Here is a 27182-nt window from a genome sequence, read left to right on the forward strand (position 1 = left end):
ACTGATATCTTCATCCAGGGAGTGGAGATCTTGGGAGGAAGGGACCAGGCTGCAACCCTTTCCCCATCAAGAAAGAAACTGGAGCTAAATTGTAGCTTGTGCTCAGTACACTCTGTACTGTATCTATGTATTTTGTCCAGATCTTGTGAGCTATTCTGTAGCCAATCAAAGAAACGGTGTTAGAGCAAAACAAGCACCATCCTGATCAGTGACTTGTTGGCCTCGGCCCTTCTCTCAAGCAGAAATAGTGTGTTTCTGCAGTTAAATTAGTATTTGTAGTTTGAGAGAGATCTGTGCTTCTGTGTGACATGCTCTGTCAAGAACTACTAATTCCAGAGGTCTTTGTGCATAGGCAGGAAGGAGGGAAGCTGATGGGAGGGAGAAAGCACCATCAGAATTGGGGACATTGATCCAAGGGATAGTAGGAGCCTGTGTTGTAGAATGTATAGGCTGCAAATATAAATGTCTAATCCATAAATGCCTACGATGGAAGTTCAGGATGATCAGACCCAAAATTTTCAACATGCGCTCTCTCTGAAGTGACAGTTGTGTAGCCCCCTATCAGTGAACATGTTTTCCCTACACTGGCACTCTGGTCAGCTGTGAGGGCAAGAACAATCATTAACAGGGATACAGTATATTTCTTCTGATTCTAGATATGTTTACGTAAGTAGCTACTGTGAAGAACATCTTTGATTTAAAGGGGATTGCTCACAGTAGCAAAACAGAACATGGAAACTGGGTTATTTATTAGGTGACCTTTTTAAAAAAAGCCAAGTAACATAACTGCATAGAAGTGTTGTGTACATACATCACTGCATGTTCATGATCTTGGATTTCTGTCTGTCATATGGTTAGCAATGACAGGCAAATAATCTCTGTCAAGAGGGGTGGGATGAGAAGAAAGTGGCAATCATACTTGCAGCCTGTTTGCTGCCTACAGCACATTTGCCATTTGTAGTGTTCCAGCATCATTTTTGTGACATATGCAAATATATGAAGCTGTCAACGCCAGTTAGAGTAGATAACACTGAGCAAGATGGATCAACGATCTGACCAGTGGGGGCTGGTGCCCATTGGGACTCATAGGGTAGAAGACAGGGAACCCAACAGCAGGTAGAGCCAGAAGCAGTGACAGGCAGAGCCAACTAATTCTAGTTTTGTCCCCATCCTCATCTCTGTTGAGTGCCACAAGGACAACACTGAGACTGAGGAGGAAGCTGACAGGCAGTGACACCCCTGGAGCGGGTGTAAGTCAGGCAGGCAGGTGGAGACTGGCTGAGGACAGACCGAGGTTGGTGGGGCAGTGACCCTTTCACCCTGATGGACCAGCCTCCGCTGGGTCTGAAAGAGCAGAAGGCAGCTTCCTTGATTCCTATTGGTCTATCTAGCCAGTGCTGGTTTGGCCCATTTGCAAGCCAGCCACTACCACCCCTCAGCTTGTGGGCTCTTGTTAGCATTAGAAGATGGTCCTTAACTATGGAACAAGTTGCCCTCTGTGTTGGAAGGGTTTCAGGGAATGGATACACCACTGGAATAGTCTTATCCAAGCAACGACCGAAAGCAGGAGCCAGAAAACACAAAGAGAGACAGTTCAAACCAAATACCACCTATGGCTAGGGCTGTTAATTCCAGTCTAGATGCAGATTCCCAAGCAGCACCAGCCCAAGCCATTTTGCCACCTGAAGCAGCGGCCAAAGCTTGCTCCCTGCTAGGGCCAACAACTGGCTAAAGTCTTACTGCACCAGTTAAACACCAATCTCTGCCTTCCTCAAACCCCAGTTCTGCTTCACTCTGGTGCAGGGCAGGGCTAGTTCTTTTCCACCGTCTTTGACATGGCATGGAGAAATTCAAGAGGCTCAGCTTTGTCCGTTAGGGAGCTCCAGTGACTGAAAAAATGGCACCTTTTAAATTTGTCCAGATAGAGAGATTAAAGCAGGAGCAGGGAACCTACGCCCCTCCAGATGTTGTTGGACTCCAGCTTCCATCATCCCCAGCCAGCAGGACCAATGGTCAGGGATGGTGGGAGTTGTAATCCCGCAATATCTGGAGGGACACGGGTCCTCCACCTCTGGATTAAAGGCCTGAGAACCTCTGCTCAGGAAGGAGTTACAAACCCAACTGTAGTGTGCCCTCTTGCTCTCCCTCATTTAAAAATAAAGTCAGACCCACACATTCATTTTTTTAAAGATTATTTTTGCTATTGTAGTTGAAGTCCTTCAGTCTCTCATACAATATTCTAATTCACAAAATAATAATAATAATAACTATAATCATTGTAATCTGTGGTAGTAGAATGGCAGCACCTTTCATTTATCCTTCAGATGATTTAGAAACTAGTGATTACAAAAAGGAAGAGAACTGAGGAGACAAGTTAACTGGAGCTTGTTGCTGGTCTTGGGGATGAGAACGTTATGCTCTGGTTCCAGTTCATTATTTTGGTACTTAAAAGAGGTGCATTGTGGGTAAGATGCAACCTCAGGGATATAGGAGAGAAGGTGTTTTGTCGTCACAGCTGGAGGAGGCAGAGGATCAAAAGAGTACCAGGTAAGGAACTTCTCAGTATGGCTTCCCTTCAGTTCCACTGCATCACATGTCCCAGAGATTCCAGCTGTTTTTGTTTTGTGTATTTAAAATCAAGGAGTACAACCCAGCCTCAAGCGATTAAAGCCCCACAGGCTTTGATGCAGTTTTAGAGTGGCACGGCTGAGAAGCAGCTATACTTAGAAAAAGGACTTTCCTCTTCTCTTTGAGGGACCGCTCCCCAGTGTTCTTGCAAGAAGGATATAAAGGCTACAGGAAATGGCAAGTGAGCAACCAATGGGCTAGGGAAAGAGGCTCAAGGGCAGCTCCAACAGGCACAGTTCAGACCCTCGTATGCCGGCAGGTTCGCGATGTGCCTGAGGCGGAGGCTGCTGCAGAAGTGGATGGAGATTCCTCATCGGTTGTGTCTCCCTGCTCTTCCTTGTGGAGGCCGAGGCTGATGTGGCTCTGCAGGGCAGCTGGAGTCAGCCATTCCTTGGGGAGGCAGCTTTGCAGGAAGGGAATGCAGGAGCTAAAGTAGGCCAGGCGGTTCACCCAACGTGGGATTTCCTTCCCACACAGGATCTGGGGAATTGACAGAAGAGCAACAACAGGCAAAGTTATATTTTATGTGCAAGCCAAAAGGTGATTATTCCATACACCATCACCTCCTCATGACTGTTCACGAGGTGGTGGTGGTGGGGAAGATGCAAGGTACATATATGTGCACAGGCCAGCAGAAGCATCACATAAACTCTAAAAGCACAGAGGGTATGGCAGTTTTGCAGTTGGAGGTGGTTAGGTAAATTTAGATTCTGGACTTAATGGTTTTATGGGGAAGGGGGAACTCTTTAGATCAGGAATGGCTAACCCCCAGATCCAGGCTCTACTCCCCCTCAAAACCCCACTGATTTTGGTGACATCAACAGCAAATACATAGCAAATACTATGTAATGCTTTAAAAGAAATGGGGGTGCTACAGCATCTGATTGTTCTGATGCGCAACCTATACTCTGGACATGTGGCTACTGTAAGGACAGAAAATGGAGAAACCGATTGGTTCCCAGTTGGAAAGGGTGTGAGACAGGTTTATTTTATCACCCTATTTGTTTAATTTATATACAGAACATACCATAGAGACAGCGGGATTGGGCCAAGATGAAGAGGGTGTGAAAATCGGAGGGAGAAATATCAATAATTTAACATATGCAGACGATACCATACTGCTAGCAGAAACCAGTAATGATTTGAAACGAATGCTGATGAAAGTTAAAGAGGAAAGCACAAAAGCAGGACTACAGCTGAACGTCACAAAGACTAAAGAAATGACAACAGAAGATTTGTGTAACTTTAAAGTTGACAACGAGGACATTCAACTTGTCAAGGATTATCAATACTTTGGCATAGTCATTAACAAAAACAGAGACAATAGTCAAGAAATCAGAAGAAGGCTAGGACTAGGCAGGGCAGCTATGAGAGAACTAGAAAAGGTCCTCAAATGCAGAGATGTATCACTGAACACTAAAGTCAGGATCATTCAGACCATGATATTCCTGATCTCTATGAATGGATGTGAAAGTTGGACAGTGAAAAAAATGGATAAGAGAAAAATCAACTCATTTGAAATGTGGTGTTGGAGGACAGCTTTGCAGACACCATGGACTGCGAAAAAGACAAATAATTGGGTCTTAAAACAAATTAAACCAGAACTATCACTACAAACCAAAATGATAAACTGAGATTATCATACTTTGGACACATAATGAGAAGACATGATTCCCTGAAAAAGACATTAATGCTGGGGAAAACTGAAGGGAGTAGGAAAAGAGGAAGACCAAACAAGAGATGGATTGATTCCATAAAGGAAGCCACAGACCTGAACTTACAAGATCTGAACAGGGTGGTTTATAACAGATGCTACTGGAGGTCACTGATTCATAGGGTCACCATAAGTCATAATCGAGTCGAAGGCATGTAACAACAATATGTATTGATTTTAAAAGGCAGACACTGTTGGGGTGGGTGGTGCCCAGTGCCTTGATGGGGGGTGATTGATCTGAGATTGATCTGAGGTCATTAGACCAATCATTTAATGAGAAGAGAGGGGGTGATAACCCCCTCCTCAGTTTATTTGCATGGATCAGCCATGGAGGGGGAGGGCTGTGTACTATGTGTGTGTGTGTGCCCAACAGGATTGTGGCCACATCCCCCACTGACACGTGGCCCAGAGGGTGGCCAAGTTGAAAGTGGTCTTCAGGCCAAAAAAAGTTTAGCCACTCCTGCTTTAGAGGGTAAAGTGTATTCTCTTACTTCAAATGGTCTTACAGGGTGCACCCCTTCTTTAGATGAACAGTCTCCCCGAAGAGGTGCGTATGGCGCCAACATTGTTGTCCTTTCGGCGCCAGGTTAAGACTTGCCTCTTTGCTATGGCGTTTTAATATGTAACTCGTTTTAGTTTTAAATTTTGTTGTAATTGTTTCTGATTTCTTGTTTTTACATATGTTTATGCTGTACTTTTATCTTGAGACTTGAGATGTTTTGTATTTTTATATTCTGTTGTTCACCGCCCAGAGAGCTAATGCTAGTTGGGCGGTATATAAATCTAATAAAATAAATAAATAAATAAATATGTATTACTTCAGCAGCAAGTCGGCCCTGCAGGGTTCAGAGCCCTCCTGCTCCTTCTGCTGAGTGGACCCCAGAGTCCGGTCCTGGCAGCACCACTCCTTGCAACCTCAACTATGCAATCCTCTAACTTTCTGTACTGAAGATTCCCAAGAAATAACATACACCCAGGCCATTTAAAGATGAATATGACTAGATTCCATTAGAATACAGTTCTTATGCTGGATTGTTCTACAACTACCCTAGGCAGCAGGGTCAAGGAAGGGAAGACCATGAACATCCATGAAGAGGGAAAGAGAAGAAGAGCAGAACAAGAAACAACAAAACAAGCTGGGCAAATGGCAACATGCCACAAAATCCATTCTGCGTGGAAGCTCTGGGGACCGGATGGCCTTCATCTTGCAGTGTGGAGAGAGTATAGCTGAGAATGGCAAATGAGCATGCCTGGAGACAATCCCTGCATTGCATCTTGTGAAATGAGATCCCACGGCAAGTAAAGGGAGAAGCAGAAAGCTTTTGAAACCAATCCAAGAATAGCTGCCCTGCTGCCCTCTGTAGTCATATGCTTTTTGCTTGGAAACAAAAGTTGAACTAAACAGGATAATATCTCTGCCTGTTCTATGTCTTTTATTTTGTGGAACTAATATAGGGCTGCCAGGTCACATCCTGGATGGAGCTCCAGTTCCTGTAGAACAGGCCTGAACAACTTCCCAACCAAAGCTAAAGAAGCAATCTACCAGCCATGCATTGTAGTCTTCTTGACCCAGTCATGGGAAGGTGCCAAGCACCACGTCAGACCATTTGTCCATTCAGCCCAGTATTACCTACATTGACTGGCAGTGGCTCTCCAAAGTTTCAGACACAGGTCTTATTTGGACATGTCAGGGATTGAACTTGGGATATTTTCATGAAAAGCATGCACTGTCATTGAGCAACAGCATATCTCAAACATGCCTCCCTGGTTTCACACTTGGTGAGCTATGTTAGGCTTTGTCGGACACAAGTTGTGGAGGCCTTATCTAGACTGTAAGGGCAAGCCCTAAATGGCTTAGAATCAGGTTACCTCAGAAACTGCCTGCTCCCATATGAGATCAGCCTTGGAGGCCCTGCTGTCTGTCCTATCAAACAGGAGGGTGGATACAAGAGGCAGAGCCTTCTCAGTGGTAGTCCCACAACTGTAGAATTCTCTTCCAGTGCAGCTTTACTAAGCTCCCTCCCTGTTTTCCCTCCCTTTAGCAGATGGTAAAGGTTTTTTTAAATCAAGTCAGCTTTTAATCAGTGACTGCTGTTTTCTTTGGATGTTTTATGATCTTGCTTAAGTTTTAATAATTGATGTCTCTTATTGGTTTAATAATTGATGTCTCTTATTGTTATGTGTAATTTTATTATTTTGTTGTATTACATTATTTTTACTATAAGCCGCTTTGGTTATTATTATTTTTAAAGAAAAGTATGGTATAAATATATAGTCAGCTAAACTAAACTACTGTTGTGTGATGAGACAAAATTCTTCATGCTCTGGCCTCCAGAAATACATAGCTGTCCCTCTGACTAGAGCAGAGGAGTCCACCAATGTGAACGATAAATTATTAACTTTAGCCTTGCCCAACCTTCCTCAGCCTGGTGCCCTCCAGCTGTTTTAGATTGTAACTCCCATCACTTCTGACCATGGGCCATGTCGGCTAGGCAGGTGAAGTCCAAAACAGCTCAAAGACGCCAGGCTGAGGAACGCTGGCCTAGTCAATAAGGGTGCCACCACAGAGGCCTCAAATAAGCAAATCAGATTCCTTTGCAACCTGTGAGTCCCCACACCTCTATGTTCCAAATAACTTACATTCTTTGGTTCAAATGCAGTTCTGCTTTTTTATGCATGGAAGTCCTTGAGATGAAGATTTTTAAGTACAGGGAGCAGCTGCAGGATGACAGGAAAGATAACAAGCAGCCCTCTGGGGAAGGCTTGGTTATAATTAAGACTAAGATTGCTGGTGACACTTGAGAATAATGGCTTTCACGCTGAATGGATGAACCACTGTAAGTCATCCAAGCTACTGCCTTGGCACAAAATGGATTTTTTTCTACCCCAGTAGATGTTGCTGCAAGGCCACTGTCAGGACAGTCACAATTAATGGTTTAAGGAGTGTTACGATTACACTGTGCTAGATAGAAGATGATCTATATTACAGCTTTGTATTGACCTTGAACAAATGCACAGTGATGTAAGAAAGCTGACCTGGCACCAATTGGCCTTGTGTGTATAACAAACTGTATAAAAACAGGAACCACACCTATTACAGGCCATAGCCACACCATCCAGTTAACGCATATCCTGGGAACTGTAGTTTCCCTCTCACAGAGCTACAACTCCTATCACCCTTAAACTACAGTTCCCAAGATTCAAAGCCATGTACTTTAAATGTGTTTGAAATGTATGGTGTAGATGTTACAGTAGATTCTAGTAATGCAGCCAAAGATTAGAACTGAAGACTGTGGAGTATGAACTTTTCCAGTTTGGAACTTCCAGATAACTTTGAGCTGACTGCAACCCCCTTCAAAGTTCAGGCTTAGCTCATGATGACCTTAGCACTAACCACACCCACTGCTGCAGCTGCCCCCTTCCCTTTCCCTTTGGAATTAACTAGCAGTAGTGGCAGCAATGAGAAGGGCTGCTATGTCAGCCCTCATTAGGCCACAGCACCACAACAGGAGGCATGTCAGCAGGGAAATGTAGTTTTCCAGGGCTTCTAATTCCTTTGGATTCAGGAGCTCTGGGAAACTATAGTTCCCATGGATCCATGTGCCAAGGATGCTTCTCTGATCATGCTCAGCACCACTGTGATTGAATCCCTATGAATTATTGTTTAGGAGGCGTCCGGAGTCCTCACTCCTGACTAAGGGCCCCAAAGCTGTAGCATCCACCATGTTGCTGCAGCCTAATGAAGGGCATAGCAGTCCTTCTTATTAATACTGCTTACAGGCAGGCATGTGTGAGGGGAAAGAGAAAAGGTAGCAGGGTTGTGGAAAGCAAGCCGCAGAATAGCCCATTATTGGTGAGAAGGCCCAAGCTTTCTAATTTAGTGCTCACATGAATCAAGCCCAAAGTAGCTCATTTTAGGTAAATCCATTCTACTAAGTATGAGGAAGTTTGCCCAACAGAGAATCTTCCTTAGAGTCAGGTGAGTAAACATTCTAGACACCAGAATACAGTACCATAAATACATTTGTGAAATATCCTTTTCTAGGGGTCGAGGTCTGCTCAGCCTTCCATCCGTCCATGGTTGGTAAAATGAGTACCCGGCATATGCTGGGGGGTAAAGAAAGGCCAAGGAAGGAACTGGCAATCCCACCCCATATAAACGGTCTGCCTAGTAAACGTTGCAAGACGTCACCTTAAGAGTCGGAAACGACTCACACTATAAGTGTGGGGACACCTTTACCTTTACCTTTTACTTAACAACTAAACTTTTCCCCCCACTTCCTGAGACATTGGCAGATTAATTAGAATTCTCTGTGAATGAGCAGACTTCACAAAAATACTCTGACATGCTTGGGACTCAAATCTGCATGGGTAACTAAGCTTTTGAACCTATGGAAAAATCTTTGGGATTGGCTGAATATTCTGTTGTGTTCCAAATGCCTCTCATCTCAGGAAGTGTTATGGTATGTCTCAAAGCCAATTCATGTTTTGTGTGCCAAACCATGTTCATAGTAGGTGTGAAGCAGAGATGTATGTTTGTAAATAAGTATGCAACAAAAAGGCAAAGAGGGAGGCACCCAATGACGCTCCAGCCAAAGAGAGGGAGACCCTCAAGCTGCCAAAACAGCAAACAGCAGAGAATGAAAAATGAGAATTTTTTATTGCAGCCCAACGCGTTTCGGGCATTGACACAACCCTTTGTCAAGGGCAATCTTGTACAGATAGCAAGCTGGTATCTCCTCAGTATAGCCATAAGGAGCCAACGAACTGTTTATGTTGCTGATTCATGAAACCGCTAGCACAAATTTCTAGTCAGGATTACTTATTCCATCTGAGTGCTGAACTGAAAACTAATTATTCAGAATTTAAACCGTTATAATTACCCTCAACATTTGATAGAATTGACACAATAGAAGATTTTGCTCTGATTTGAATTTTAATCCTTTTTTTCATTTCTGTTATTGTATATTTTATTTATTGTAGAGATTTTAACCTACTTTTCATGGTATTTACCCCCAGAAGGTGGTTCACTACATACACAGATTAGGTCCACTGATTCATGCTACAGTGAGGGGAATTAGATCTATTTAAGTACGTATATTTACTCAGAGATTAGTCATACTGAGTTCAATGGGGCTTTTATACTCAAGGGTAAGCATACGTAGGATTATATTTTGTCATCAAAATAGGCATAACCAACAGCTCACCACAAAGATCACAAAATATTTGCTTATTCATTTTTAAACTCTTATGTTATACACACATAATTCCAAAGCTGCTCACATCATAAAAATAAGAAACAAACACAAAAAGCACAATTACAAATATACAAATAAACAAGGATAACAATAAGATTGAAATATAAGTAGGACAGCCTTTTTCTTTTGCTATCTTTTGGGCTATTTCCACCCCCCCACATTTTCCCCCAAGAAGGCTGCACTCTGGCCTCCAGTTACTATTTCAATTGCCGTTTAGATCACCCATATGATATCCTATCTTCTTTGCCTATCTTCAGGGAAGCCCCCTCCCTCTTCTTGCTGGCATTTCTAGCTTTCATCTCTGGGCCCTCCACACATTTTCCTTCTAAATATTCAATTGCCCTACACATATGATGGAGCCATTCTAGTATTTAAACAACCAAAGCCCTTCTGCTGGCATTACAATAAAGAACAAAGTAAGCATGTAGAGCTAGCTCACCCCCCAACCACCACCAATGTTCCCATCATCATTCAACTTGTGGAGGTTAACTGTGTGCATTGGTTCTCATTCTGTTTTCACAGAGACTCCACATGTATTTTACAATCCAAACATTTGAGTTCTAAAATACACAAGGTGTAATACACAAGGTGTGTGTAAAAGGCTCCTGTTGCAGACAGTTGCCCTTCACGAGGTGGCAGACAGGAAGGACAAAGGGGGCAGATTTAGTGCGTTCATTCTCATTGCCTCCCTCACATCTTTCCTTTCCTCTTTACTGTAATGCCTAACGTTCAAAAGAAAAAGCATTCAAAGGAAAGGCAAATCCTTTGGGGTACACCTCTGGAATTTGGATCTGAGATGCCATCTTTGTATTTAGGGCATGAAATATTTGTGGAGGAACATTAAGGCGGACAAAAGCATCAAGTGAAAATATGTGGGCAGTGATACAAATCAGTTTAACCTATATTCAGGAACTGAGCATAAAATATTAAAAATATTTCAGAGGATTATATAGGGATTGCCCCCTATCTCTACCTATCTTTGCCCTTCATTGTTGCCAATTCTTTGGTGATATTTCAGATAATTAGGTAATGGTGAAAATTGGAACCTAGGGCTCATCTACATGGGAGCATTTCTTCGTAGCAAATACACTGCTTTTACCTTCGCTATTAATTTTCACTGTCTGCACTTTCTGCTCAGTCATAGCTGCCAATCTCTTTTTTCCATTCACTCAAGTAGGCATTCCTCTGGGAAGGATTAGTCTCGCTGTTTCCTTGTGGCCTCACTCTCTAATTATGCATATCTACTCCCTCTGGTTGCTAGGTGACTGAGCATGCTCAGTCTGTTCTTCCAGCTGCAGTAGGTTCCTTAAAAAAATACCCGGAAGTGCAAATATCTGTGTTTTCTCTGCATATGGCTAGTAGGATATAGCTGAAATACCAACGGTAGCGTAGTGGCAAATTCAGAAGTGTAGGGTCCCTTCATGATAGTCACAGCCATGCCCCTCCCTCTTTTTTTGCTGCTGGGTTGAGAATGAGATAATGCCTTCTCCCACAACAACAGACATCCCTAGGAATCAATAAGCACGAAAGAGGAGACTGTTAGCTACTGAAGAGAGTCTTCTCAGTGGCTGACTCACCACCTTTCACTCTGATTGGCTCCAATCAGCAAGTAAGGACAAGGAAGCATGTTAGAAGACTCTTCTCAGTGGCTAACACACTCTCCTTTCATGTTGATTGGCTCATAGGATGCTGGAGATATAGGGACCCTGCTGGGATCCTGCTCCCAAAAAGTAAGGAGTCTAAGACTCCCTGAGACCCTGGATGACTACACCACTGAATACAAATCTTTGTTTGAGCAGTGTTATGCTTTTGCACACAAGTTAGGGGTAAAAGAAAATAAAGGCACCATCTGCAGCATCATAAAAAAGGCCAGTAGAATGGAGGAGAGCAGCCAGAAGTTGCTTGTCAGACCACAGGAAACAAAATGAGAGAAAGGAGGAGATAGTGGGCGTGGAGAGAGGAACTGTTGACGTACCCACCTAAAAGCATCAGAGCAAAGCATCTATAACCACTATAGAAATGGAGTGGAGACTTTTTTCCTCCCTTTTTCGTATTATCAGCGGATTGGGTTAGTACGGATTTACAGGGGGAAAACTGCGTGATAGCTTCTGTTTGCCGGTAACATCATGTGAACCATGCAAATTTAAAGGATATGTGAGTAGCACCAAACACACAGTAAATTACCGTGTAGATGAGCCCCTAGAGGAGAGTAACGGAACCATGCAAAAGCAACTATTCATGCATTACAACCTCTTAAAACATGTTCCTTACTACCAGTAAGCACTGTAATACCTACTATTGCCTTGTTTTTTAGTTTTTGCTAAGACTTCACTTATCTGTTCTCCACTAGGAGAAAATCAATTTAGGCACTGCTCTTGATTTCAGAATCTGAGTTTGCTTTTCTGAGTAAACAAAAAAATGACCCGAAGTATTTGTGGTAAAACACACAACTGAGTGCAATTTTTCACAAGCATCCCTTTGAAATAAAAATTTCAAAATATTCCAAAATTCAATAAAGTGAATTCTAGTTTCCCTCCCAGATTTCACAAAATGTTTACAAAATTTAATTTATTTTCTAAATGTTTACAGTTCAGAAGTAGTAACTCTAGTTGGAGCAAAATTAGAACAGAAGCAAGAGACAACACTTATTCTGGATTAACAATTCCAGACAAAGGATTATATCCAATGGGATATAATCCTGTGCTTTGATTTAGCAGAAACTGTTTCTACTTGCACAAGGTGGGGTACCACATTTTCATTGCCCTCCCTCCTCCACACCATATTCCATTCTGTTCCAAACAGTCCCCCAACCCATAGACATATTTAAGTCAGTAGAGAAGATCTATAGGATACCCTCCATATATTATTAACTCCTGTCAGCCAGCATTGTCACTGGTCTGGGCTTGTTCACATAGCAGTTCACAGCAGCTGGCTATGCCTCATCTGCATATGGAGAACAGCGGCATGCACTCGACTTCTTCTAAAATCTCAGCTGTGTATTATTACAGCTCACTGAGGAAAGTCCAAGGAGAAAATGTAGATTAGAACTGGGAAATCATGTGCAATTTAAATGAGAATTGCCCCTGATTATTAATCCAATTAAGACAAGAATGGGAAAGCCGTGGCCTTCCAGAAGTTGTTGGACTCCCTACTCCCATCAGCCCCAGCCAGCATGGCAGATGGTTAGGGCTAATGGGCATAGTAGTCGAAAAATATCTGAAAGGCCACACAGGCTACTCATCCTGATCTAGGTCCAAGATTATTCTGGCTTCTAACTCATAACTCAAATAAGAAGAGCCTGCTGGATCAGGCAAACGGAAAGGGCCCAATTGGGCCATACAGACCCAAACACACAGGCCCTTCCAGGTGTACCTTTTGTAGCACCATAGCTGCTGCTTTTGTTGCTTCCACATGATGTCATTACCATTCCATCGCTGCACCAGTGTATTGCAGTTATCAAACCACTTTTTCTTCTGTTGCAACAATTCTGACATTTGTGAAAGATCTGGAATGGTTCTGCAATATTTTCATTTAGAGGCCACAGCCTCTAAAATGCTGGATAGTTCACACAGTGAACCCAAGCAGTTCCTGCCCGCCCATTCTCCTAATTTCCTAATCTCCCACAGCACCAGAATTCCAGGTGTTATATACAAAAAAGAAAAGGTGGTGGTGGTGAGTTTTGTGAAACCTGTGCACGTGCTCATAACTTTGACATAGACTGGGTGGTGGAACAAGGGAATGGAAGGGATGTGACAACAGGCACAGAACTTTTCGCACTCTGACCACATCCTGTCCATGGTATGGATGGAAAAAATCACATTCATCCTCCCCCAAAACAGCAATATGCCACTGGTGGTACGGATGGGCCACTATAATTTTGCTCCAAAAACATGGGAACAAACAGCAGCTATAGCCCTATAAGTGGTGTGCCTGCAAGAGCCCTCATACAGGACTGTGCTGCAAAAGTGAAACGGTTTCTTCACTGGGCCTGGCATGCCTCTGAAAGAGACATTACATAACAAGATAGGTGAAAATCGGATACCCCAACTCACATGGGGGAAAGTGCTTTCTGCTAAGGTAAGAGTGACTACCGCACAGTGGTAGCTGGTGCCCATTGAGACTGGGGGGATGGAAGGCAAGGAGGTCAATAGTATGTGCAGCCAGAACCAATGACAGGGAGAGCCAGCTAATTCTGTTTGTCTCCATCCCCCTCCCTGCTGAGTTCTACAAGGCACAACACTGAGACTGAGGAGAAGAAAGGAAGCTGGCAAACAGTGTCGCCCCCTGGACTGGCTATAAGTAAGAAGGCAGGTGTGTGAGGTCTGGTTGAAGGCAGACTGAGGTTGCTGTGCAGTGCCTTGCTCATCATAATGGACCAGCCTCCACTGCTACCACAATGGACACAACCCCCCAAAATGGTCAAAGAAAAGAAGTGGTTCTTGTTGCTAAGATGCAAATGCTTTTCATGTCACTTTATCAATCAAATCCAAGATGACAAACGAACTTTCAAAATAATAATTGCACTTGCATCCTGTCTTGAAATATAATAAGTTCCAATTTAAAATGCATCTACTTGGAGAAAGAGACACACACAGAGAGAAGATATGGCAATTTAGAAAATGCCTTGAGAAGCTTAACGATCTGAATTGACATCCCACAGAGTCCTGTAAGAAAAGAACATATCGCACACCTACAGAGCCGATTTCCTCTCTCAAAGACATCAGAGGAAGTGCATCTCAGGTGAGCATCCCAGCTGCTTTTATACCTACTTAGTAGCAGTCCAAACCTGATTTACCTTGCAAATATGAGTCTGAGACCCCATAGGGATAAAAGTAGCAGAGGGGGCAGGGAGACACCAGTGGAAGTGATGGCAAGAGAAGGGTCAAGCGGCTGAGACCATCGGACTTCATTATACACAGCTACAGTGTGGCACTGTATGCCCAACTGTCAAATGTTTTGCAGTTCATTCACCTGCAGCACAAGAGACTGGTTTGGTCTTTTCCTCTCTTCCTTTTTTGTTAATTTTTTTTAAAAGGTAGAACAGTTTACAGCAGCCAGGAGACATAGGAACCTCAGGGGAGTTGCTATGAGATAACAGCAGTTTATGACCTTTTCTATGACACTTCATATAGACTGCGCACACAAATCTGAAAGATATCACAGCATTGACCAAAGAGACCTGTTAGGGTGAGTTGCCCCCCTTTGTAAAGGGGAAGTACCAGCTCTTTCAGTCACAGCAGGCCTGCTCTGTGATTTCAGTAAGGATGTCCTTCAAACAAAGCAAGTATGTGGCTTCTAATCCATTTCCCAATTATGGACACTTCATCCCATGGATGTATTGTCAAAGAGTGTAGCTGAGAGGAGCAATCAGGAAGGACAGATGAGTAATCAGTGTTAATTTGTAGGACTACAAAAGAGAGCAGGGGAAACATCAGCTGATCACAAAGTGCTTTCCTGTCACAGGTCTTATGCTGAGAGGTTTTGTTCCTGTCCCAAAGGATGAAAGCGCAGGGATTTGCATGACTGAGACTGGGGCCCAAGTGGCATATCAGTTCCCAAATATAGCAGCCATGAGAAAGCTTGGCCTCTGTAGCTGTTTTAAACTTTTCTGGGCTATGCACAAGTGAGCATATGCAAAATCCACTTGGTGTCGATGGGAGCTTTCCCCCCTAAGGTTAATTGAAGTGTGGGGGCAATTTTTGCCATGGTTGCAACTGGGAAAGGAAAGACTAAACCTCCCCATGTTCTGTAGTCTTCATGAAAAGTGAGTCTCCCACACCTAGTACCAAATTTTAAAAGACCCCAGACTGAGCTGCTGCTAATGATGCATTGAGCATCACATATAGCTTGGCCCCAGCCTGGATTCGGGTTCATGGATACTAAACAGGTGTAAGCAGTGCCTTGGCAAAAGTCAAATCTCAGCTGAATACTGTCGATATATAGTGCATGTGCAAGGAAGATTAGTGGAAGCTTTGGCTCGTATACTGTAGGACTGAATTTGTCGTTCATCAGAAAGATATGATAGTGCAGTGTTATGTGACAACCTATATAAGCATAGCAGCCAGAATCATGGCATTTAAAAAGACAAATACTGTTTGCTTTCAGAACAATGTTCCTTGAGGAATTTTGTTTCCATAATTTTATGTGATTCCCCCTCCCCCAATTGATAGTTTTGTAGTGCTTTGTCTATTTGTAATAGTTTTGTCTCATGGATATATTAGAAAGGATAGCCAACACACCTATAAACTTAGTATCACTATAAAGCAAAAAAACTTGCTGTGGTCTGTGAATACCCTCTAGCCATTTGCTTAAACTGCTGACTTGTCACGGAATGTTCATAAACATTTAATTACCGAGTGAGAGTAAATGGAACAAATTGAAAAGTCTGAGATAAAGAAACACTTATCAGGATGCAGGATGCACAATATGCTGTTTGTTGAAAAGGTTGGAGGACAAAAAGGAATGGATGCTCAGCACAAGAAGAGGCTGACAAATTGGGTTAGAATAGGGAACAAAAACACAGGAGCTCCACAGGCGGAGTGTCAAAAGGGAATCAGAGGAGGCAGTTGTCTGAGAAGGGAGAGCCTGTGGAGGGGCAAAGACAAGGTTCTGAAAGGTAAAGAAATTGTGTGCTGGTGAAGGGAACCATACAAGGTTAAGCTGTTAGCAGAACATTAGGAGAAAAAGGGGTACTTCTGGGTGAGCTCTCAAAAATGATTGACAGGCAGGAATGTAAATTACCCATTGTATTATGCTCATAAAAGCTCTACAAACAGGACATGCCTATCAGACTATTAATGAAGGGTGATTCAGGGATGACACTCTGATCAGAGACTTGTTCCTGGTTGAAGGTGTGTTGGCCAAATTATCACACAAGCAGCAGAATGGGAGGTGAACCAACCTCTGCCAAAGCAGCCGAGAAGTGATTGCAGTTCTTGTGCATGAGATGGTAGGCATTGCCCTTGTACTCCTTGCCCAGTTCCTCCATGATTTTGTCCACATCTTCTTCTGTGAAGTCTGTGGTGCCCAAGGCAATAGATTCTCTGGGTTAAACAAAGGTAAGCATTAAGAACAGGAAACACACAATAAGGTATCATGAAATAAATTAAGGCGATATAGCTGGCACAAAAGAGAGACATTGCATTACATATATTCCTGACTTGAGTCAAGGATGTAGTCCCCATGAAAGGTCAGAACATAGTAATGCTACATACTTAAACTGATTAAAAGGTAATTCACAATAGCACTTGGCTAAACTCCTCCTATTAATTTATAGCCATTCTTGTCATGCAAATCCAGGATATAGTTCTAGTTTGATCTATTTTTATAGTCGCTTTAAAAGAAAAAAAGAGTAAAGCATGTAAAATAGAGAATACGTTTAAACACTACTGCTAAAGTTTGGTATTTAAACTTCACAGACTCTTAAAAATGTTTAATGTACATGAAACAGTGATGAACATTTCTTGATTATGCAATATATAGTCTCTTAGAGAATAAGTTATTATCCCTGCTTCCCAGGGAACCTGGGTACTGTAGTTCTGTGAGGAGGAAGTAGGGTCTCTAGCAGAGTATTTTCAGAACCTTAAATCTGGTGTAGGGAGCCTTTGGCCCTCCAGATGTTGCTGAACTACAACCCCTATTCTCCCTGACCATTGGCCGTGTTTGTTGAGGCTGATGGGAATTGTAGTTCAGCAAAATCTGGAGGGCCAAAGTTTCCCTATACCTGCCTTAAATGATGGTTCTCTGGATTCTTTGAAGAAGTCATGCCTATTAAAGTGGTAATACAACACCTGATATATTTGTGGTGTAGATCTGGGGCAGTATTCCATTAAATAATAGCGCCAGCGCAACAATATCCCCCCTCTCTCCTTCCCAGGTCTGCCCTGTGGCATCCCCAAATCTGCTACGGGTTGGGGGAAACCTCAGAACAGATTTAGGGGGCACTCAGGGAGAGGAGAGGGAGAGAAAGTCCTGTTGCACTAGCACTAATTCTTGCACTAGCACTATTATTTAACTGAATACTGCCCAAGGCCTCAAGAGTTGACGAACTATTAAATTCTATCATCAAGAGAGAGCACAGGCAGAAGAAATACATGCTTCCTCTTACACTAAGAAGGGAGGGAGTACCTCTGTGATTCTTACACAGTTCATTCCTGGCCACTCTGCTCTGATTGGCAGTAATGCCACAGACACATTAGACTGTTATAACAGCAATGAAAGGTCTAGTGGCACCTAAATGACTAATACACTTCATAAACTAGATGCATCATCTGATTATGTAGGCTGTTGCTTAAAGGCTGGCCACTTACACATTGCCAAAAAGAGGAAATGCATCACCACAAAAGAGGACACAGATGTGTGTAATATTTGCACATGCTAATTTATATGCATGGATGAAAATTGAGAAATAATGACTATAACTTAAATGGAAACACCGCACATTTTATCACAGTGGGGAAGACTATGACCAGGTGACCTATGTGCCTGCTCCGTCTGCTGCCCAGGTGCTAATAGTTAAAGAGCAAATTCAAGGCTGCTGCTCATGCTCCCTCTTGTGCCCCAGTGAAGCATTGGGCTGGATGCAATGATATGCCTGATCTAGAGGACACTGTAGTGGATGTGTTGAAGACCGTACAAAGCATTCTGGGTCTTGTATTCCTTGCTAGAGCTGCTTAAGCAGATTGGTTCACCTCATAGCATAGGAGAGCTTGCCTAGCGTAAGGTTTACTGTATATAAATTGTGATTGCACACAAAACTGTATAATTTTGTCAGGTCTCCCAACTGTTTTCCAGCTCTTGAGGTGCAGTCCTTGCCCCCAAAAAATCACACTCAGTGTTGTTCATTATACTATGTAATAAATGATGTCCTGGCTCATGGACTATAACATGAGAAGACCATTTGGGGAAGAATCCAGTGCTCTGGTTCCTCCTCATGCCAGTTTTATCCCAAGGCTGTAGATAGGTAATGTTGGCATAGGCCAAAGCTACAGAATGAGCTCCTCCCATGTAGTCTAAGGAAGAAGTGGTGCTAGCATGAGTAAGAGCCACAAACCATGATCCCTGGCATAGTGTGGCATCCAAAACACAGTTTGTTTCATTTCAAACAAACTGCATTGTGAAGCCAAGATTTAATTTTGGCTTAACAAGCATGGTTGGAGAGACACAAACCACAAACTATGGTTTATTGCAGAGGCAGCCAACATGGCGCCCTCCCGATGTTCATCATCCCTGACCATTCGCCATGCTGGCTTGGGCTGATGGGAGCTGTAGTCCAACAACATCTGGAGGGTACCATGTTGACTACCTCTGGTTTACTGTGACATGCATATTGGGTCAGTGTGTGCGTAAACCTGTGGGGTGACAGTTGAGTGGAGAGATGCTGTGCTGGGGAGACCTCTGTTCTTGCCCATCCCATGTGTTTAATGACATCATTCAAACCCATGAAGTGGGAGAGGGGTCATCTGCCCCTTCATTAACAATGGCTTACCATGATGCGCAAATGCTGCTACTGGCAACCATATGCTTCCTTCGATTGTCAGAAAGAATAAGAGAGGAAAAAGAAAAAAAAACTTGTGACAGAAATAAGAATGGAAAGACGGGGTAAAAAGGGACCACCATATTGACAATTGAGGAGCTGGAGGATAACAAATGTGGAAAGGAGAAGAAAAGGCCCTTACTTGAATTTAAAGGTCTCGCCAAGCTCTACAGCGCTGCCTGGTGTGATTTCAAAAATCCCACTGAAAGGGTAGGGGTGCCCTCCATAGGCAAACTCTGGCAAAGAAAGAAAAAGACTGTAAGAGAAAAGAAGACTTTTCCTGTATCTGGGGAAAGGCCGCAACAACTGCTTACATGGCTGAAGGTTAGCATGCAAGCCAAATGTCTTTGTGGCATTGGTTTTATTTGGGCCTCAACTCTGCCCTTCCAAGGTAAAGGAGATTGTTGTTACAACCAGAGTTCTTCATCAGATAAATCCTCAAGTGGCAGTTTCTTATGTTCTCCTTCCCTCACTTTCTTTCCTCTCTTAAAGAATGTTAAGGGGGAGGGGCTTAATTCTGCTAGCCCAACCATCTTAGGATGAGATGTGTTCTGCTAGACAGCACTGCTCCACTGCCATTATTGTGTCTCCTCATGAGCACCAAAATAGTTTGTCTGGAACAGTGAGATAGTAAGGGTCTGGCAAACTAGGACAAAGTGCACTTGAAAGTTCCTTCTAAAAACCTCTATTGAAATGGATAAGGAGTGTCCATACCCTCTGTATCAGTGGTGGAGAACCTGTGGTCCTTCACATGTTGTTGGACTCCAACTCCCATCAGTCCCAGCATGGACAATGATCAGGGAGGATGGGAGCTGTAGTCCTTCAACACCTGGAGGACCACACAGGTTAAAGAACATAAGAACATAAGAAGAGCCTGCTGGATCAGGCCAGTGGCCCATCTAGTCCAGCATCCTGTTCTCACAGTGGCCAACCAGGTGCCTGGGGGAAGCCCGCAAGCAGGACCCGAGTGCAAGAACACTCTCCCCTCCTGAGGCTTCCGGCAACTGGTTTTCAGAAGCATGCTGCCTCTGACTAGGGTGGCACAGCACAGCCATCATGGCTAGTAGCCATTGATAGCCCTGTCCTCCATCAATTTGTCTAATCTTCTTTTAAAGCCGTCCAAGCTGGTGGCCATTACTGCATCTTGTGGGAGCAAATTCCATAGTTTAACTATGCGCTGAATAAAGAAGTACTTCCTTTTGTCTGTCCTGAATCTTCCAACATTCAGCTTCTTTGAATGTCCACGAGTTCTAGTATTATGAGAGAGGGAGAAGAACTTTCCTCTATCCACTTTCTCAATGCCATGCATAATTTTATACACTTCTATCATGTCTCCTCTGACCCGCCTTTTCTCTAAACTAAAAAGCCCCAAATGCTGCAACCTTTCCTCGTAAGGGAGTCACTCCATCCCCTTGATCATTCTGGTTGCCCTCTTCTGAACCTTTTCCAACTCTATAATATCCTTTTTGAGATGAGGCGACCAGAACTGTACACAGTATTCCAAATGCGGCCGCACCATAGATTTATACAACGGCATGATGATATCGGCTGTTTTATTTTCAATACCTTTCCTAATTATCGCTAGCATGGAATTTGCCTTTTTCACAGCTGCCGCACACTGGGTCGACATTTTCATCGTGGTGTCCACTACAACCCCGAGGTCTCTCTCCTGGTCGGCCACCGACAGTTCAGACCCCATGAGCGTATATGTGAAATTAAGATTTTTTGCTCCAATATGCATAATTTTACACTTGTTTACATTGAATTGCATTTGCCATTTTTCTGCCCATTCACTCAGTTTGGAGAGGTCTTTTTGGAGCTCTTCGCAATCCCTTTTTGTTTTAACAACCCTGAACAATTTAGTGTCGTCAGCAAACTTGGCCACTTCACTGCTCACTCCTAATTCTAGGTCATTAATGAACAAGTTGAAAAGTACAGGTCCCAATACCGATCCTTGAGGGACTCCACTTTCTACAGCCCTCCATTGGGAGAACTGTCCGTTTATTCCTACTCTCTGCTTTCTGCTTCTTAACCAATTCCTTATCCACAAGAGGACCTCTCCTCTTATTCCATGACTGCTAAGCTTCCTCAGAAGCCTTTGGTGAGGTACCTTGTCAAACGCTTTTTGAAAGTCTAAGTACACTATGTCCACTGGATCACCTCTATCTATATGCTTGTTGACACTCTCAAAGAATTCTGATAGGTTACTGAGACAGGACTTTCCCTTGCAGAAGCCATGCTGGCTCTGCTTCAGCAAGGCTTGTTCTTCTATGTGCTTAGTTAATCTAGCTTTAATAATACTTTCTACCAGTTTTCCAGGGACAGAAGTTAAGCTAACTGGCTTTATATATTAGTGTGGAACCTCCTGAAGTTCTTATATGCCCAACCTTCTCCAGTCCTAATCTCACCAGTTGACTGACTGGTGAGCCCAGGGATTTTGACTTTCTTTACAGGAATTATATAAAACTTCACCTAAATCCTAGACCAGGGATAGCCCACGTGATACCCTCCAGATGTTGTTAGACTACAACCTATAATCTTTGTCCTTTGGGTGTGCTGTCTGGGACAGATGGGAGTTGGAGTCCAGCAACATCTGGAGGGAACCAGAGATGTTATCTGTGAGTATCCCTGCCCCAAAACCCTTTCTTTTGTCAAGCAGGAACAAGACAAATCTGTTGGCAAGTAAAAAGTTCCTAAGAGTATTTTTCCATGGCAGAGTTACAAGGCCAAGTAGCTCACAAGGCTGGAGTGGACGTGCACTCCTCAAGGACACGTTGCCAGGACAACCAGCTGTCTTATCAGTATATAGCTGGAAACTCAAACTGGCAGGGTGTGGGGGTCGAGGAGTTTGTATAGAGAGAGCTTGTGATATATTGTCAGTAAAGTAACTCTTAAAACTTATTGCTTATCCGGCTCATTGCTTCAACTGGCATCTAGCCTGTCACTATACTGTTCTGCATCCGGGGCATCTGCTTGCGCCAGATACAACATCCAACAAAATCATTCTTCATTGGGAACCTATAAATTGTCATTCTAGGACCTCCCTGCTCTTTTGGGAGTCTTTGTAATCAAAGGTGATAACTGCCTCAGAACACCTGGATTCAGTGCCTTACAGTGCCTTGTAGAAATTGTGCTTAGAAGTTGTGCACTTTGTCATCATAACTTCTCCAGCCACTAGCCTTGCAAAGCAGTATGTTATCCCTTTAATGCACATAATTATACCTACAGTCTCCACAGATATTGCGCTGTTTAAAACCCTGCCTTGATGCAGAATTTGACCACATGGCTACTTCCAATACTACAGCTATTTGGATTTGCGTTGTGTTTTTTTTAAAGGCTAGAAATTGCAAAGTGTGTGGCAGAACAAAACTATGTAGGCAACTGTTGGTACAAAGATGTCACACTCCTTAAAAGGCAAACTTTCTACCCATGAAAATAGCAATACAGAGAAACCTACACCCTTCAATTTTAGGACCCAGTGAAAGATTCCATTCATTTCCAGGCTTAACTAACAGAAAGCATCCTACCTCTGCCATAGATCTCAATTCCAGAGTGGAAGACTCCAATACCCAACGTGGAAGTGTATTCATTTATCCAATACTAGAGACAGGGGGAAAAGACATATTTGGCAGTATTAGCAGAACAGACATTGCTGGATAGTTGTATATTTATCACTTTATGTAGTTATTGCATCTCACCTAATCTTGAAGGCTCTGGATGGATTGCAAAACTTTTAAAACAGAAAAACAAGCTTATAAAATATATCCCATAAAAATCAGAATAAAATTGCACAAAACCCAACAAGAATAATATTAAAAAATAGCTCAAGCACAGCTTAACTTTACCCCCCTATATTTACTGTTAGAAGATGTTCAAATGCTGTTAGAACAATCACTCCCTGGAGCAGTTAGCTGGACGAATAAGAAGCTGGAAGCGGTGGTATTTCATCTACTGAAGCAGAGTATGCATCAGCTGCCCAAGCATGCCAGGAACTGAAATGGCTATGTCAGTTACTTGGGGATCTAGGAATAGATGAGCCAAAGCCCATACAGATCCTGAAGGACAACCAAAGCTGTATAAAGCTTTCACAGACTGAAAGAAACAGCACACCTACCAAGCACATTGATGTGAAATACCACTGACTGGGAGACATGCACAAACAAGGGATTGTTGAGACGGAGAATTGTCCAACAGGGGGCATAATTGCAGATATGCTCACTAAGCCACTTCCTAGAGACCACTTCCAACATCTGTGAGAGAAGATGAATCTCATGAACTTGAACACACGTTGTTGAGAAGGGATATTCTGATTAAAACACTAATGCATGTTACAAGTGATCTGAATCAGTTGTGGGTGATAGGCAAAAAGGCAATATATTTTTCCCTCTGCTGATTCCTCCTCTAAAGTGTTTGTTGTTTTTCACAGGCTTTGCTCCTCCTCTTCCTCCTTCCTGCCTTTGTTCTCAGTTAGTAGTAATGGCTCCCTGAGTGCAGTCTGCATGGCTGCTTCAGCATGTATGACTTTACCTCTTTGTAGCAATGTGGACCTGTGGACTGCAGAACTCAATCAGAAAACAAGAAGCTGTGACATGTGTCAAAGCAATCTCCAAACTCATATTTCCACCTAGTAGATTCATCATGGGGGGAAGGGGAAAAGGTATGGTAGCATTGAGATGCAAGTCCTCAGAAGGTCTTGAACTGATGACTCAAAGCCAAGATATAATAGGCTGGAACGGGAACTTCCTGTAACTTTCAGAATTCAGTGTGTCAGCAGTTTTTCAGTCAATAGCTATAGAAAAAATAGTGACAGTATTTAAAAGAAATGGGGATGCCACAGCTTCGGATTGTCCTGATGAACAACCTATACTCTGGGCAAGAGGCTACTGTAAGGACAGAATATGGAGAAACCAATTGGCTCCCCATCTGAAGGGGTGTGAGACAGGGGTGTATTTTATCATCCTATTTGATCTATATGCAGAACATATCATACAGAAAGAGGGATGGGACCAAGATGAAGGAGGTGTGAAAATTGGAGGGAGAAATATCAATAATTTAAGACATGCAGACGATACCATACTACTAGCAGAAACCAGTAATGATTTGAAACGAATGCTGATAAAAGTTAAAGAGGAAAGCACAAAAGCAGAACTACAGCTGAACGTCAAGAAGACTAAAGTAATGACAACAGAAGATTTGTGTAACTTTAAAGTTGACAATGAGGACATTGAACTTGTCAAGGATTATCAATACCTTGGCACAGTCATTAACCAAAATGGAGACAATAGTCAAGAAATCAGAAGAAGGCTAGGACTGGGGAGGGCAGCTATGAGAGAACTAGAAAAGGTCCTCAAATGCAAAGATGTACAGTATCATTGAACACTAGTCAGGATCATTCAGATCATGGTATTCCTGATCTCTATGTATGGATGTGAAAGTTGGACAGTGAAAAAAGTGGATAAGACAAAAATCAACTCATTTGAAATGTGGTGTTGGATAAGAGCTTTGCAGATACCATAGACTGCAAAAAAGACAAATAATTGGGTCTTAGAACAAATTAAACCAGCACTATCACTAGAAGCTAAAATGATGAAACTGAGGTTATCATACTTTAGACACATAATGAAAAGACATGATTCAAGAGAATAATGTTGGGGAAAACAGAAAGGAGAAGAAAAAGAGATGGATTGATTCCATAATGAAGGCACAGACCTGAATTTAAAATATCGGAACAGGGTAGTTTATTACAGATGCTATTGCAGGCAGCTGATTCATAGGGTCGCCATAAGTTGTAATTGACTTGAAAGCATAGAATGACAACAACAAATTCAACTAACTTCTATGCTCATGCAAGGATTAGTGCTTGTGCAATGGAATTTCCTCTCCTCACTCTGCATGCACTCTGCACCATCTCCAAATCTGCTTCAGAGGGTTGGGGGAACCCCGGAACAGATTTAGGGAGTGCACAGAGGGGGAGAGTGTACTGTCATGTGAAGAGGAATCCTTGTGGTGACAGAACCTTAGCCTTAGCACTACGTTGAATACAACCCAATCACTCTAGCTACTAGAATTTTCTGTCAGGCCCTTAATGTGATCAATTTGAAGTCTTTTAAGTATGTGGAAGATGGGGGCTCCTGTGCCAGCTACGGTTACTGAGCTGGACTTTCATTCTTGCCTTTTCAGATCAGTGTGTTGCCACTTTTTGGAGGCCACAAAAACAAATCTCAACAGAGCAAGTCTTTGGAGAATGCTGCTACCCTTATTTGAGTGGGAGATGGGATGGAGGGGTAACTCTCTCTTTTCCCACTTCTTGGGACCCTGGGAGGTGGGAATGGATGAAGTGGTGGACGGTGGAGGGCAAGGAACAGCATCCAGGGAGATGAATTCCTGGACTGGAGTGAAAGTAGAGGCCATGGAAGATATGTTATCTTTGATGCCTTGTTTGACTCCCATATTGCAGGAGGGAAGCCCGTAGGTTGGGGGGCAAAGTAGTGGTGGATGGTACCTATTGGGGCTGGTAGGGCAGAAAGTAGGGAGACCAACATTAAGTGGACCCAGAGTAAGGATAGAGACACACTCACTGTTGTGCTAGTTCCAGTGTGTCTCCACCTCTGTTTGTTGAAAATGGGGGCACACTCCACCCCTTTTCTTAAATTCAGCTTCAGACAGATTTTGCAGCTGATTGGTAGAGCAACCCGTTGCCCCTCCAGATGTGGCCAACGCTTTGCTGCAGGCTCAGGCAGAGACAGGAGGCTTATCCACATGGGAGCATAACATTGTATTGTCCGTAGTTTGGGGGTCTTATTAGATCCGCTCCTGTCACTTGAGGCTCAGGTAGCCTCGGTGGCACGGAATGCGTTCTACCAGCTTCAGCTGGTAGCCCAACTACGACCCTATCTGGACAGGGAGAACCTCGCCTCGGTTATTCACGCTCTGGTAACCTCTAGATTGGATTACTGTAATGCACTCTACGTAGGGTTACCTTTGAAGACGATTCGGAAACTTCAGCTAGTGCAGAATGCTGCGGCCAGAGTTCTTACTGGGACGAAGAAATTCAACCATATAACACCTATTCTGGCCCAACTGCACTGGTTACCAATATGTTTCCGGGCCAGATTCAAAGTGTTGGTTCTTACCTATAAAGCCCTTAACGGCATCGGACCGCAATATCTGATGGAACGCCTCTCTCGCTATATACCTACCCGTTCACTGCGCTCGACATCTAAGGCCCTTCTCCGGGTCCCAACCCATAGGGAGGCCCGGAGAACAACAATTAGATCTAGGGCCTTTTCAGTGGTGGCCCCCGAATTATGGAATGCCCTCCCAGATGAGATACGCCTGGCGCCTTCTTTGTTATCTTTTCGGCGCCAGGTGAAAACCTACCTCTTCGCCCAGGCATTTTAAACTTAAATTTAATTTTATTTTAAACTTAACTGTAACTGTATTTTTATTTTATTCGTATTTTAATTTTGTTTTTAAATATGTTTTATATTGTATGTTTTAATCCACACTTGTTTGTTTTTAAATGTGGTTTTATTTTGCTGTACACCGCCCTGAGAGCTTGTTGCTATAGGGCGGTTTAAAAGCGTAATTAAATAAATAAATAAATTAAAAACACTGTTTTTACCTCCATTTTCTGTTTGCACAGTCCAGGGTAAGGGCTCAAAGCCAGCTGGAAATACTGTGCTTTTCATTCACACTGAAGGGAAAGGATCAATCATGCAGCTTCTTAATGACCACGTCCTCTTAAGGTCAAAATTCCACTTCCTCTGGTTACCTTGGCAACTGAGCATGCTCAGTTTGTTCCAGAGTAAGTTTCATAAAAAACAACCCTGAAGTGCGATTATTTGTATTTTCACTGCTACAATCCAGCTGAAATACAAATATTTGTTTGAACAATGTTATGCTTTTGTGCACAAGTTAGGGGGGAAAGAAAAATAAAGCACCGTTTGCAGCAGGCTTGCTGAGTGGGAGCCAGCAGCCAAAATGTTTCTCTTGAACCCAGAGGAAATGAAATGAACCAAGGGAGATGAAGGGAGTGGATGTGGAG

At 43.1% G+C, this 27182-nt stretch overlaps 1 protein-coding gene across 1 annotated transcript; it reads right to left on the minus strand.

Moving 5' to 3' along the window:
- Nucleotides 1-2229: 2229 nt before the first annotated feature.
- On the minus strand, nucleotides 2230-26863 carry LOC133378355 (deubiquitinase DESI2-like). Its single transcript, XM_061613187.1, has 5 exons — nucleotides 26760-26863; nucleotides 22663-22735; nucleotides 19278-19371; nucleotides 16502-16643; nucleotides 2230-3108 (listed from the first exon to the last, which is right to left on the minus strand). Exons 1-5 carry the CDS (start codon nucleotides 26763-26765, stop codon nucleotides 2866-2868), a joined length of 558 nt encoding a protein of 185 aa, XP_061469171.1. The 5' UTR covers nucleotides 26766-26863; the 3' UTR covers nucleotides 2230-2865.
- Between the last annotated feature and the right edge of the window lie 319 nt (nucleotides 26864-27182).

This window comes from Rhineura floridana, chromosome 2 (genome assembly GCF_030035675.1).
Source record: "Rhineura floridana isolate rRhiFlo1 chromosome 2, rRhiFlo1.hap2, whole genome shotgun sequence".
Taxonomy (NCBI): Eukaryota; Metazoa; Chordata; class Lepidosauria; order Squamata; family Rhineuridae; genus Rhineura; species Rhineura floridana.